This window comes from Phaseolus vulgaris, chromosome 8, assembly GCF_000499845.2.
Source record: "Phaseolus vulgaris cultivar G19833 chromosome 8, P. vulgaris v2.0, whole genome shotgun sequence".
NCBI classification, from domain to species: Eukaryota; Viridiplantae; Streptophyta; class Magnoliopsida; order Fabales; family Fabaceae; genus Phaseolus; species Phaseolus vulgaris.
The window spans coordinates 15,826,885-15,840,095 of NC_023752.2; the positions used below are offsets into that span (position 1 = coordinate 15,826,885).

General features: G+C 31.6%; 1 protein-coding gene across 1 annotated transcript; it reads right to left on the reverse strand.

Annotated features, from left to right (window-relative positions):
• Positions 1–12,280: 12,280 nt before the first annotated feature.
• LOC137824644 (uncharacterized mitochondrial protein AtMg00810-like) lies at positions 12,281–13,211 on the reverse strand. Its single transcript, XM_068630309.1, has 2 exons — positions 13,208–13,211; positions 12,281–12,798 (listed from the first exon to the last, which is right to left on the reverse strand). Exons 1-2 carry the CDS (start codon positions 13,209–13,211, stop codon positions 12,281–12,283), a joined length of 522 nt encoding a protein of 173 aa, XP_068486410.1.

The following is a 13,211-nucleotide window of genomic DNA, read 5'->3' on the forward strand; positions in this document are numbered from 1 at the left end:
ATGATAAATAATATATAATCATAAAAAGTGTAACAAAAAAGTTGGATAAAATGAAGAAGAGAATGCGCATACCTAAGAGAAGAGAATGTGCATACCTAAGAATAATGAAAATGAAAGAGTTCTTTTTGTTGAAAGCATGAAACTTTCTTCTTCTTCTTCTTTCCTGCATCATTACACACAATTACACTTTTGGGAAAAATGGTTCACATCTTAGATCCAACGTGAATTGAGAAAGTTACATGTTTAATGAAGTTGCGGAGAGAGGTTCTTGGATGACGTAAGTGGTTTTTCCGAACCATTGAAGAAGAAAGGCAAAAAAATGGGGTTTGAAGGAAAATGTTTGCTTTTGAATAACTCAAAAGAGGAGTGACTCTCGCTTAGTTTTTGAAGTTGAGAGCGATAATAAAAAAGATGACTCTTTCAAAACTACTCCGTGAATCCATAATCAAATTGCTACATTTTTTTAATTATGTTTACAATTACTCCATAATTCATAATTCAAAATTTAAAATTTAAAATTTAAAAATAAAGAAGTCACAAAATGACAAATATATCCTCTCATATATTTTTAAAATAATAAAATAAAACATAAATATAAGAATAAAATTGGAATAAATTAAAATTTTAAATTTTAAATTTTAAATTTTAAATTTAAAAATAAAGAAGTCACAAAATGACAAATATATCCTCTCATATATTTTTAAAATAATAAAATAAAACATAAATATAAGAATAAAATTGGAATAAAATAAAATGGCAATTAAGAGGGAATCCCCTTTATATATAGGTATAAATATTATAATAGTATTACTAATAATAATGTTAATATTAATATTATTATTGTACCGGTACGGGGAGAGGTCGGGACCCACCCGGCTGCCCGATGCCGTGTCAGCCTGACTGAGACCAAGGGAACCTGGCCAAGACCTTAGAAGACTTGGCCGACCGGCCGGGGGGCCGAAACCTTTGAAGACTTGTGCCGAGAGGCCGAAGCCTTTGAAGACTTATGCCGAGAGGCCGAGACCTTAGAAGGCTTGGCCGAAACCGCCAAAGACCACAGGGATTTGGCCGATGGCAGACCCGCACCATGGGAATTTGGCCGATGGCCGAACCCCATTACAATTAATGCTCAGACCGAGATCAGTGAAGCTAATCCATCATCAAGAATTAGGTAATGCAACCCTAAGCGGTATCCACCTCGATAAACGGGCCCAACAAGGTAGGCCCACTAGAATAATATAAATAGCATGCATTTCAAGGAGTAAGGTATGTCATTATTACTGTTCACCTACCTGAGAGCTAACCACCCGCTTTACTGACTTGAGCGTCGGAGTGCCTTCGCAGGTACCCCCACCATCCGGTGTTCACCCGACGACCGAGTCCCGAGTGCCGAAGGATAAGCAGGAGGACGAGAAGGATCCCAGTTCATCACCCAGCCACCTGCCCGACCGAAGGAAGGAGAAGAAGACTTCAATAGTTCTCTAGGTCCCATCTCCCTAGCAGGAACAATTATTATTATTGATATTATTATTATTAATATTAATAATATTATTATAATTATTAATATTATTATTATTATCATTATTATTGTAATATTAACATTATTGAAAAATGTCAATATAAGCGTGAAAATTTGAAGAGAGAAATATACATAAATTGTTGGGGGAATAAAAACTTAGTATAGTTACCAATTTTGTGATTAATTTTTTGTGAATGGTTTTGTGGTTTATTTGGTGACCAATTTTGTCACTAATTTCCTATGATGAATTTTGTTACTGATTTGGTGACCAATTTTATGACTAATTTTCTTTGACCGATTTTGTGACTGATTTGGTAACGAGTATTGTGACTAATTTTCTTTGACCGATTTTTTGTGATCGATTTTGTGACTAAAAATGTAGCAACTATTTCAGTCATTAAATCATAAAAATAACCTCTGGTAACTGATGTGGTAAGTGATAATGACCATATTTTTCCGTCATAGATTTGGTCACTAATAGTGACCATATTTTTCAATCACTAATTTCGATAACTTTTCAACAATTTTCTAGTAGTGATCAACAACATCATTGCTTAAGTTTTGAAGATTTCACGAGGCATAACCCACCCAAGTTTAATGGGAGAGTAGACCGATTAATTAGATCAGTGGGTGGGTGAGGGATTTTGAGAGGAGTTTTGAAGCCACTCAATGTGTTTAAGAGAGCAAGTTACCCTATACCATTTATATGCTCACTGAAGAAGTTGAGTTTTGGTGGATAGGTATGAAATAGATGATGAAAGGTAAAAGAGAAAATGTCATTTGGGAGAGCGTCAAAGTAAGATCTATAGAGGAGTATTTTCCTAATAGTGTTAGATATGCAAAAGAAGTTGAGTTCATGCAACTGGAATATGGAAATCTTAGAGTTACTAAAATATGCTACTAGTCCTATTAGAAAATTTCTTGCTCTAATGGATAATGCAAAAATAGTGGAGAGTCTTAAAAGTAGGAGTTGAGTTGTTAAATAAGGAAGACCTTTTGGAAGTACACCTAAGAATGAAGATAAAAAGAAATAGGAGTGGAGGACCCAGTTCTTAGTCACAGTATGGTGTAAATTACTTTAGATGTGATGGACCACATATTATTAGATCATGTTCTCAACCAATGACAAATATAACACGCAATAGATGTCAAAGATATGATCATGCAACAAAAGACCATTGTGTTTATAGTTGAGAGTCCTAAATTATGGTGGGGTACAATGAAGGTTTTGTTTTTGAGTATTTGGAAACGAGGAAACCTTCTAATCTCACCCTTCACACATCCTATTTACACCTACTACCAATTTTTTTTTCAACTAAATTCACTTCCCAAAGTAATAATTCCACTCCTTATTTTAACTTACACAACAAATTATACTTATTTTAAGTTTTCAAACAACACATATGCCTACTAAATAATTTCACACATATAGTTAAATAAAACCCCTAATCCTTACATAAATAAGCTATATTAATTTCGCTTACATACTATAGATATCAAATTATTAAGAAAATCACAGATATATTTAAAGTTGTTATCAAGTTATTTTAAAAATAACACAAATGCTTATTATTATTTAAATATATTATCATATTATTATGAAAATAAAATATATATTTAAAGTTGTTATCATGTTATTCTCAAGATAACATAAATGATTATTTTTCTTTAAATCTGTTGTGATATTATTTTGAAGATAACAAATATAATTGTTATTATTTAAATATGTTATAATATTATGAAAATAATAGATATATCTAAGTTTGATATCATATTATTTTTAAGATAACATAAATGATTATTATTATTTAAATCTCCTGTGATATTTTAAATTTTTAATCATATTATGAAAATCACAGATATATTAAATATGTTATCATGCTAATCCGAGGATAACACAAATGATTATTATTATTTAAATCTATTGTGATATTATTTTCAAGAGAACAAATATAATTGTTATTATTTAAACCTGTTATAAAATTATTATGAAAATAACAGATATATTTAAATTTGTTACCATATTATTATGAAGATAACAAAAATGATTATTATCATTTAAATCTATTGTGATATTATTCTGAAGATAACAAATATAACTCTTATTATATAAACGTGTTATCATATTATTATGAAAATCACAAATATATTTAAAGTTGTTATCATGTTATTCTGAAGATAACACAAATGATTATTATCATTTAAATCTGTTGTAATATTATTGTGAAGATATTAAATATAATTCTTATTATTTAAATATGTTATCATATAATTATTCAAATAATAGATATATTTAAATCTGATCTCATATTTTTTTGAAGATAACATAAATGATTATTATCTTTTAAATCTGTTATGATATTTTATCTTTGTTGTCATATTTTTCTGAAAATCACAAATATATTCAAATATGTTATCATGTTATTCTAAACATAAAACAAATGATTATTAACATTTAAATTTGTTGTGATATTATTACGAAGATAACAAATGTAATGGTTATTCTTTAAATATGTTATTATATTATTTTGAAAATAACAGATATATTTAAATATTTTTTTATATTATTTTGAAGATAACATAAATGTTTATTATTATTTAAATTTGCTGTGATATTTTAAATTTCTTATCATATTATTTGAAAAATCAAAGATATATTTAAATTTGCTATCATGCTATTCTTACGATAACACAAATGATTATTATCATTTAAATCTGTTGTGATATTCATGTGAAGATAACAAATATTATTCTTCTTATTTAAATATGATATCATATTATTACAAAAATAACAAATATATTTAAATATGATCTAATATTTTTCTAAAGATAACATAAATGATTATTATCATTTAAATATGTTGTGATATTCTATATTTCTTATCATATTATTTTAAAAATCACAGATATATTCAAATATGTTATCATGTTATTATGAACATAAAACATATCATTATTATCATTTCAGTGTGTTATGATATTATCTTGAAGATAACAAATATAATTGTTATTATTCAAATATGTTATCATATTATTATGAAAATAACAGATATATTTAAATCTTTTATCATATTAGTTTGAGGATAACATAACTGTTTATTATTATTTAAATCTGTGTGGTATTTTAAATTTGTTATCATATAATTTTGAAAATCACAGATATATTTAAATCTTTTATGATGTTATTATGAAGATAACAAAAATGATTATTAGATTATTATGATTTAAATCTATTGTGATATTATTCTGAGGATAACAAATGTAATTCTTATTATAGAAATGTGTTATCATATTATTATGAAAATCATAAATATATTTAAATTTGTTATCATGTTATAACACAAATGATTATTATCATTTAAATCTGTTGTGATATTATTTTGAAGATAACAAATATAATACTTATTATTTAAATGTGTTATCATATAATTATGCAAATAACATATATATTTAAATCTGATCTTATATTTTTCTGAAGATAACATGATTATTATTTTTTAAATCTGGTATGATATTTTATATTTCTTATCATTTTATTTTGAAAATCACATGTATATTCAAATATGTTATCATGATATTTTGAACATAAAACAAAAGATTATTATCATTTAAATTTGTTGTGATATTATTATTAAGATAACAAATATAATATTTACTATTTAAATCTATTGTCATATTATTATGAAAATAAAAGATAAATTTAAATATTTTATTATATTATTTTGAAGATAACATAAATGTTTATTATTATTTAAATCTGCTTTGATATTTTAAATTTCTTGTCGTATTATTTGAAAAATCATAAATATATTTAAATCTGTTATCATCTTATCCCGAAGATAACACAATTGATTATTATCATTTAAATCTTTTGTGATATTATTGTGAAGATAACAAATATAATGCTTATTATTTAAATCTGTTATCAAATTATTATGAAAATAACATATATATGATCTCATATTTTTCTGGAAATAACATAAATGATTATTATCATTTAAATCTATTGTGATATTTTATATTTGTTATCATATTATCCTGAAAATCACAGATATATTCAAATATGTTATCATGTTATTATGAACATAAAAAAATCATAATTATCATTTAAATCTATTGTGGTGTTATCATGAAGATATATTATGAAATAGAACAGAGATGAATAAAAGAGAACAAAGATGAACAAAAGTAGAAGGAAGCTAAAGGATATGAGGATGAATATCTCTTTTTTCTTGTTATTAAAATCAAAACAAATGGTCTAAATATATACAAGTAGTACACTCACTCTCGGTTTTACTAAAGAGGGAAATAATCAATAATTAAATACTAGAATCATAACACACAAAGACAAAATAAAGGTTATTCACCTCTATAAAGAAGAATAACTGATAATTAGAAAAGACACCTAATAAATTCTCCTTTATAAAGAGAAACAACTGATAATTAGGAAAGAGACCCAATTAATATTAGGATCCTTCTATAACTCTGGTATCCTTTAATACCCCGCTACAAGCTGGGGAACAAATATTGATGAGACCCAACTTGGAACAAATATTTTTCAAAGATTAAGGACTTAAAGCTTTGGTATAAATATCAACCAGTTGTTCTGTGGTGGAAATGGGAAGCAAATGGATGAGACCCTTCTTTAATTTTTCCTGGACCACGTGACAATCTATTTCTATATGTTTTGTACGCTCGTGAAACACTGGATTTGCTGCAACGTATCTTGCTGAGTCATTGTTGTTGAACCAAGTGGTGTTCAATGTTTTGAAGAATCCAAATCCTTTGGAGGATGATGAAGTCTCTGCTTTGGCATCAAGAGCTTGGTTCTTGAAAGTTATTCAAGTTGATCTAAAAATCTTTTTTCTATGGCTGGAAAACTATCTTTTGAGGAGGGTGCTTCAATCTACAAACCACCTTTATTCTGTGGATTGAATTATAAGTTTTGGGAAGCAAGAATGAAAATCTTTATTGAATCCATTGATCAAAGAATTTGGGACTCAATTGAGAATGGTCCTTACATTCCAAAATTCAAAAAGGAAAATGCTTTCTTTACAAAACCTTTGTCCAAATGGACAGATGATGAATGTAAGATGACTCAGCTTGATAAGTCTACTCAAAATATTATAGCTTCTGCACTAGAAACTAATGAATTTTTCAGAATATCAAAGTGCAAAACTGCTAAGGAAATGTGGAAGACACTCAAAGCTGTTCATGAACCAAAGGAAGGAATGGCAAAGACTCAAGCAAGAAGAAAGAAAAGGCAAAACAAGAAAAGCCTCAATCTTTGCTTAGTGGCCAGAAGGGAGGATGACTCATGTAGTGTAAGTTCATCAAACTCTTCAAACTCTGAAAATTATGGTCAATTGCTTCAAGCCTTTCAAGAAACTCATGAAAAAGCCAACCGATTGGCTCTCTTGAACAATCGATTGAAAGAAAAGAATAGCTGGCTTGAAAATAGAGTAAAGGCACTGGAAGAGGATTTAGAAAATTCAAAAATGGATTTTGAAAATCTGGAAATCATTTACAAAAACTCCTCTTGCAAGTGTGACACTCTAGTTTGTGAAAATTGCGAAAATCTTGAAAAGAAGGTCCACTATCTTGTTAAAACAGTGGATAAGCTTTCTAAAGGCCAATCTAACTTTGAGAGTGTGCTAGCATCTCAAAATTGTGTTTTTGGAAAATCTGGATTGGGTTTTAATCCACAAAACAAGCAAGATAGATTTTCAAAATCTTTTTCGAAAATGCCAGAAAAACAATCGATTGGACCATCGAAACAACCGATTGTTACATGCTTCTATTGCATGAAAAGAGGTCATTCTGTGCGATTCTGTAAAATCAGAAAACATGCTGTTCCTAAAGGGCTTATGAAGTGGATTCCCAAGAAAAATAAAGCTTGTATTGATGAGTATAAACCAGATGGACCCACATTCATAAGGGGACCAAACCTATGTACTTGAAAATCTTTTTTGTAGGATATCTTGGAGGAAAGAAAACAACTTTGGTACTTGGACAGTGGATGCTCCAAGCATATGACAGGGGACAAATCAAAGTTCCTGAGAATATCCTTCAAGCAAGAGGGTCATGTCACCTATGGAGACAACAACAAAGGGAGAATTCTTGGAAGAGGATCCATAGGAGATGAAAGCATCTTGGTGATTCATGATGTGCTCTTTGTTGAAGGCATAAAGCATAATCTTCTGAGTATTAGCCAACTATGTGACAAGGGGTATCAAGTGATGTTCAAGACAAACACATGTGAAATCTGTCTACCCAACACCAAAGAGGTAATGTTGGTAGGTAAGAGAGTTAATAATGTGTATCTTCTAGATATCTCTTCACCATGTTCAATCGGATGTCTTCTATCCAAGCAAGATGAATCTTGGCTTTGGCATAAAAGAATTGCTCATATTCACATGAATCATTTGAACAAGCTAATATCAAAAGATCTTGTGATTGGGCTGCCAAAACTCAAGTTTGAGAGGGATCACATTTGTGAAGCTTGCCAAAAAGGGGAACAAGTGAAAAGTTCTTTTAAAACCAAAAATATTGTCTCTTCATTGAGACCTCTTGAACTCCTTCACATGGATCTCTTTGGACCCTCTAGAACTATGAGTCTTGGTGGAAATTATTATGCTCTTGTTATTGTTGATGATTTCTCTAGGTACTCTTGGACTTTGTTCTTGGAATCAAAGAGTGATGCCTTTGCTGCATTAAAAAAGCTAGCAAGAAGGCTTCAAAACACAAAGAACAGCAACATAGGCTCCATAAGGAGTGACCATGGAGGAGAATTCCAAAATGAGAAGTTTGCAAAGTTCTGTGAGAAGTTGGGGATTCTACATAATTTCTCTGCTCCAAGAACACCACAGCAAAATGGAGTTGTAGAAAGGAAGAACAGATCTCTTGAAGAGCTTGCAAGGACAATGCTTAGTGAGTCATCACTTCCTAAGTATTTTTGGGCAGATGCAGTGAACACCTCTTGTTATGTGATGAATAGGGTGCTTATAAGCCCCATCTTGAAGAAAACTCCATATGAACTTTTCAATGGAAGGAAGCCTAACATCAGTCACCTCAAAGTCTTTGGTTGTAGCTGTTTCGTTCTTAACAATGGAAAGGAAAGCTTGGGAAAGTTTGATGAGAAAGCTGACCTTGGCATTTTCATTGGTTATTCTCTCACAAGCCATGCATATAGAGTCTACAACAAAAGATTGATGACTGTAGAAGAATCAGTACATGTAGTCTTTGATGAGGTAGATCGCATAATCAGTGAGAACCCAAAGGAAGATGAACAGAGCATCAGTTTGGAGAAGCTAGATATCTGTGCAGAAAAACAACCGGTTGATTTGCAGAAACAACCGATTGAAATTCTGCAACAAAGTGAGCTGCCCAAAGAGTGGAGGATTCCTAAAGATCTGTCAGTGGATAACATCATAGGGCAGATAAAGGAAGGTTTCTCCACACGTAGCTCCATCTCAAACTACTGCAGGCACACAACTTTTGTTTCTCAAATTGAACCAAAGTCAATTGAAGAATCTCTCAAGGATGAGAAGTGGGTTGAAGCTATGCATGAAGAGCTAAACCAATTTGAAAGAAATGAGGTATGGTTTCTTGTCCCTAAACCTAATGAAATGAATATTATTGGTTCAAAATGGGTTTTCAGGAACAAGCTAGATGAGGATGGAGTGATCACTAGAAACAAAGCAAGGCTAGTTGCCAAAGGCTACAATCAGGAAGAGGGCATAAACTATGGTGAAACCTTTGCTCCTGTGGCTAGATTGGAGGCTGTGAGGCTGCTGCTGGCTTTTGCATGTATGAGTGGTTTTAACCTCTTCCAAATGGATGTAAAGAGTGCCTTCTTGAATGGCTACATCAATGAGGAAGTCTTTGTAGATCAACCACCGGGTTTTGAAGATCACAAGTATCCCAACCATGTCTTCAAGTTGAAGAAAGCTTTGTATGGACTGAAACAAGCTCCAAGGCAGTGGTATGAGAGGCTTAGCAATTTTCTGCTATCTCATGGTTATGAAAGAGGAATGGTAGACAAGACTCTCTTCATCAAGAAGTCAAATGCAGAAATAGTTCTTGTGCAAATCTATGTTGATGACATCATCTTTGGTGCTACACAAGATAGGTTGTCTAAAGAATTTGTGGCTGCAATGAAAGGTGAGTTTGAAATGTCTATGATGGGAGAACTATATTTCTTTCTTGGATTGTAGGTTAAACAAACAAAAGATGGGATCTTCCTAAGTCAATCAAAGTATTGCAAGGAAATTCTCAAAAAGTTTGAAATGGAGAATTGCAAAGAGGCAAGCACTCCAATGCCATCAAGCCGCTACATGGATGCAGATGCTGCTAGAAAGAGTATAGATCAAACAAAATACAGAGGTTTGATTGGATCATTGCTTTATCTAACAGCAAGTAGGCCGGACATCATGTTTGTGGTGTGTCTATGTGCAAGATATCAAGCAAATCCTAAAGAGTCACACTTCAAAGCTGCAAAAAGGATTCTGAAATATCTCAAAGGAACATCATGTGTAGGACTATGGTATCCTTCTCATTCTCCAATACATTTAATTGGTTATTCAGATTCTGACTTTGCAGGTTGCAAACTAGATAGAAAGAGCACAAGTGACACTTGTCACCTTCTTGGCTCAAGCCTAATCTCATGGCATAGCAAGAAGCAAGCATGTGTTGCTCTCTCTACTGCTGAGGCAGAATATATAGCTGCTGGTAGCTGCTGTGCACAGATCCTATGGCTCAAACAACAACTTGCAGATTTTGGTTTACAAATCAGCAAAGTTCCTTTGATGTGTGATAACACAAGTGCAATAAATCTTACCAAAAATCAAATCCAGCACTCAAGGACCAAACATATTGAAATAAGACATCATTTCATCAGAGATCATGTGCAAAATGGGAACTGTGAAGTAAAGTTTGTGGAGACCAAACTGCAGCTAGCTGACATCTTCACAAAGCCTTTGCCAAAAGAGAGGTTTTTCTTCTTGAGAAATGAGTTAGGTATTCTTGATCTTAATAATCTCTCTTAAATATGTCTTTGATACATGTTAAAGTCTATTTGTGAAGACAAATAGGGGGAGAATTATTGGTTCTTGTATATCTGTATCTCATATGCATAAAATGTTTAAATCTCTGAGTATAAAAGTGTTTTCTGCTGCTGCTGATAGAAACAACCGATTGTTTCGTGTAAACAACTGATTGTTTCGTGTAAACAACTAATTGTTTATTATGTTTAAAGAGTTGTAATCTAACATTGCTGCTGTAAGAAGTTTTGGATAGTATGAATGCTTTCTCTGCAGGAACTGCTTCAGATTTAATCAGTACAACACAAGCACCAGGGATTTGTCTTCATCAAATAGGGGGAGATTGTTGAACCAAGTGGTGTTCAATGTTTTGAAGAATCCAAATCCTTTGGAGGATGATGAAGCCTCTGCTTTGCTTGATGCTGCTGTGCTGGTTTAAGCTTTGTTCTGGGGTAGTTTAATGTTGTAATCAACCCTTGGATTAAATCTCAAAGCAATTAGCATCTCAATTTTAACAAAGTAAAATGTTTTCCAAACTAAGTTGAAACAACCGATTGTTTTGTCAAAACAATCGATTGTTTACACTTAGGTGTTTTTGAGAAAGTTTGAAAACTATTTTTGAATGGTGAATTTTGTTAAGTAACAAAACAACCGATTGATTCGAGGAAACAATCGATTGTTTGTTTTGAAACCATAACAGAAAAACTGTTTTCTTTGACTGAGCTTTAAATGCTTTAACTGAATACGCTCCAGTCATTAAATGCTTTGACCAATCTGTTTTAAATGCAATTAAGAGTTTATTAAGATTTGATAACAAACTATATTCTTAGATATATTCTGAAAAACTGTTTTTATGTTTTAAGAATCTTGAAACAAAGTTTTAATCTAAGAGTTTTTCAAAGAGTTCTGAGATTGCTTAAGTGTTGAGAGATTGATTAAGGTGCTAAATAGGATTCTACTTGTATTGATTTTAGATATTCATCTGTAACAAGTGTAATCTTTGTAAAACTGCTGAACAATTCGTGTGTGTGTTTTGCTGAGATTGGTTGTGTGTTCTTGAGGTGTTCAAGATCAGCAATCTTAGTGTTGGCCAAGGAGAGTGTGTTTCTTGAGGTGTTGAAGGTCATTCTCTTGGTTGTGGTGTAAGTGATCAAGTGGTGATTGCTTAGTGGATATCCTCAGGGTTTCTGAGAAGACTGGATGTAGCTCTTGTTTGGAGTGAACCAGTATAAACAACTGTGTACAATTTCTCTATCTCTATCTCTTTAATTCAGTTTTGTTATTTTGGAACTGGTATAAACAACCGATTGTTTCGTTAAAACAACCGATTGTTTTTCCAGCTTTGTGCTTTTGCTATTTGTTTTGGAAAAACTGAATCCTTAATCAAGGTTCTTTCAAAGTATTTTCATTCTAAGGTTAAAAGTTTGCAAAAATCTTTCTTAAACAATTCACCCCCCCTCTCGTTTAAGGCCATATATTCTAACAATTGTCACAGTATAAAATAAATGGTTGCTCAAAAGGAACTTTCAAATCTTGAAGAAGATAAGTTAGCCATTGAATTTCACATGAAACAGTGGCCATTGCTCTGTATTCAACTTCACATGAACTCTTTGATATTGTTCCTTGCTTCTTGGATTTCCAAGATATGAGAGAATTCCCAAGATACACACTAAAACCAATCACTAATTGTCTTGAATCACTATAGGTGCCCCAATCACTATCACAAAAAGGCTTTGAGATGAACAAAGGTAGTGGAAGAGACAAATAAACCAAAACTTGGAGCCCCTTTGATATATCTGAGAATTCTAATTACTGCATTATAGTGAGCAATTGTAGGCTTAGCAAGAAATTGAGAAAGTTGTTGCACAGAAAATGTTATGTCAGGTCGGGTATTAGTGAGATACATAAGCCTTCCAATCAATCTTCTGTAGGATTGAATATCTGTGAAAGGAACACTTCCAGTGGATGAGAATTTCTCATGATTATCAATAGGAGTGGGTGCAGGTTTGCAAGCTAAAAGACCTGCATCTGTTAATAATTTCAATGCATATTTCCTTTGATTTACCATTATTCCTGTCTTACTTCTTGCTACTTCTAGATCAAGAAAATATCTTAAATTCACAAGATCTTTAATCTTGAATGTCGGATTAAAGGTTTGTTTGATTCGAGCAATCTCTTCTTTATCATTTCCTGCCAATATTATATCATCCACATATACCAATAATGCTGTAAAAGATCCTTCAGAAGAATTAATGAACAAGGAATGATCATTCATAGATTGAGTATATCCCATAGAAAGCAAAAATGATGACAATTTGGCAAACCATTCTCTGTTGGCTTGCTTAAGGCCATATAAAGCCTTTTTTAGTTTACAAACTTTTCCCGGTAGAATAGAAGTCAATCCAGGAGGAGCAACCATGTATACATCTTCTTTCAAATCTCCATGTAAAAAGAAATTGTTTATGTCTAATTGTTTCAATTCCCAATTATAAATAGTAGCTAAAGAAAGAAACAACCTTATGGTGGTCATCTTTGCTACTGGAGAGAAAGTATCAAGGTAGTCAACGCCTTCTCTTTGTGTATATCCCACTAACCTTGCTTTATACCTTTCAATTATCCCATCAACCTTATATTTTATTTTGAATACCCAT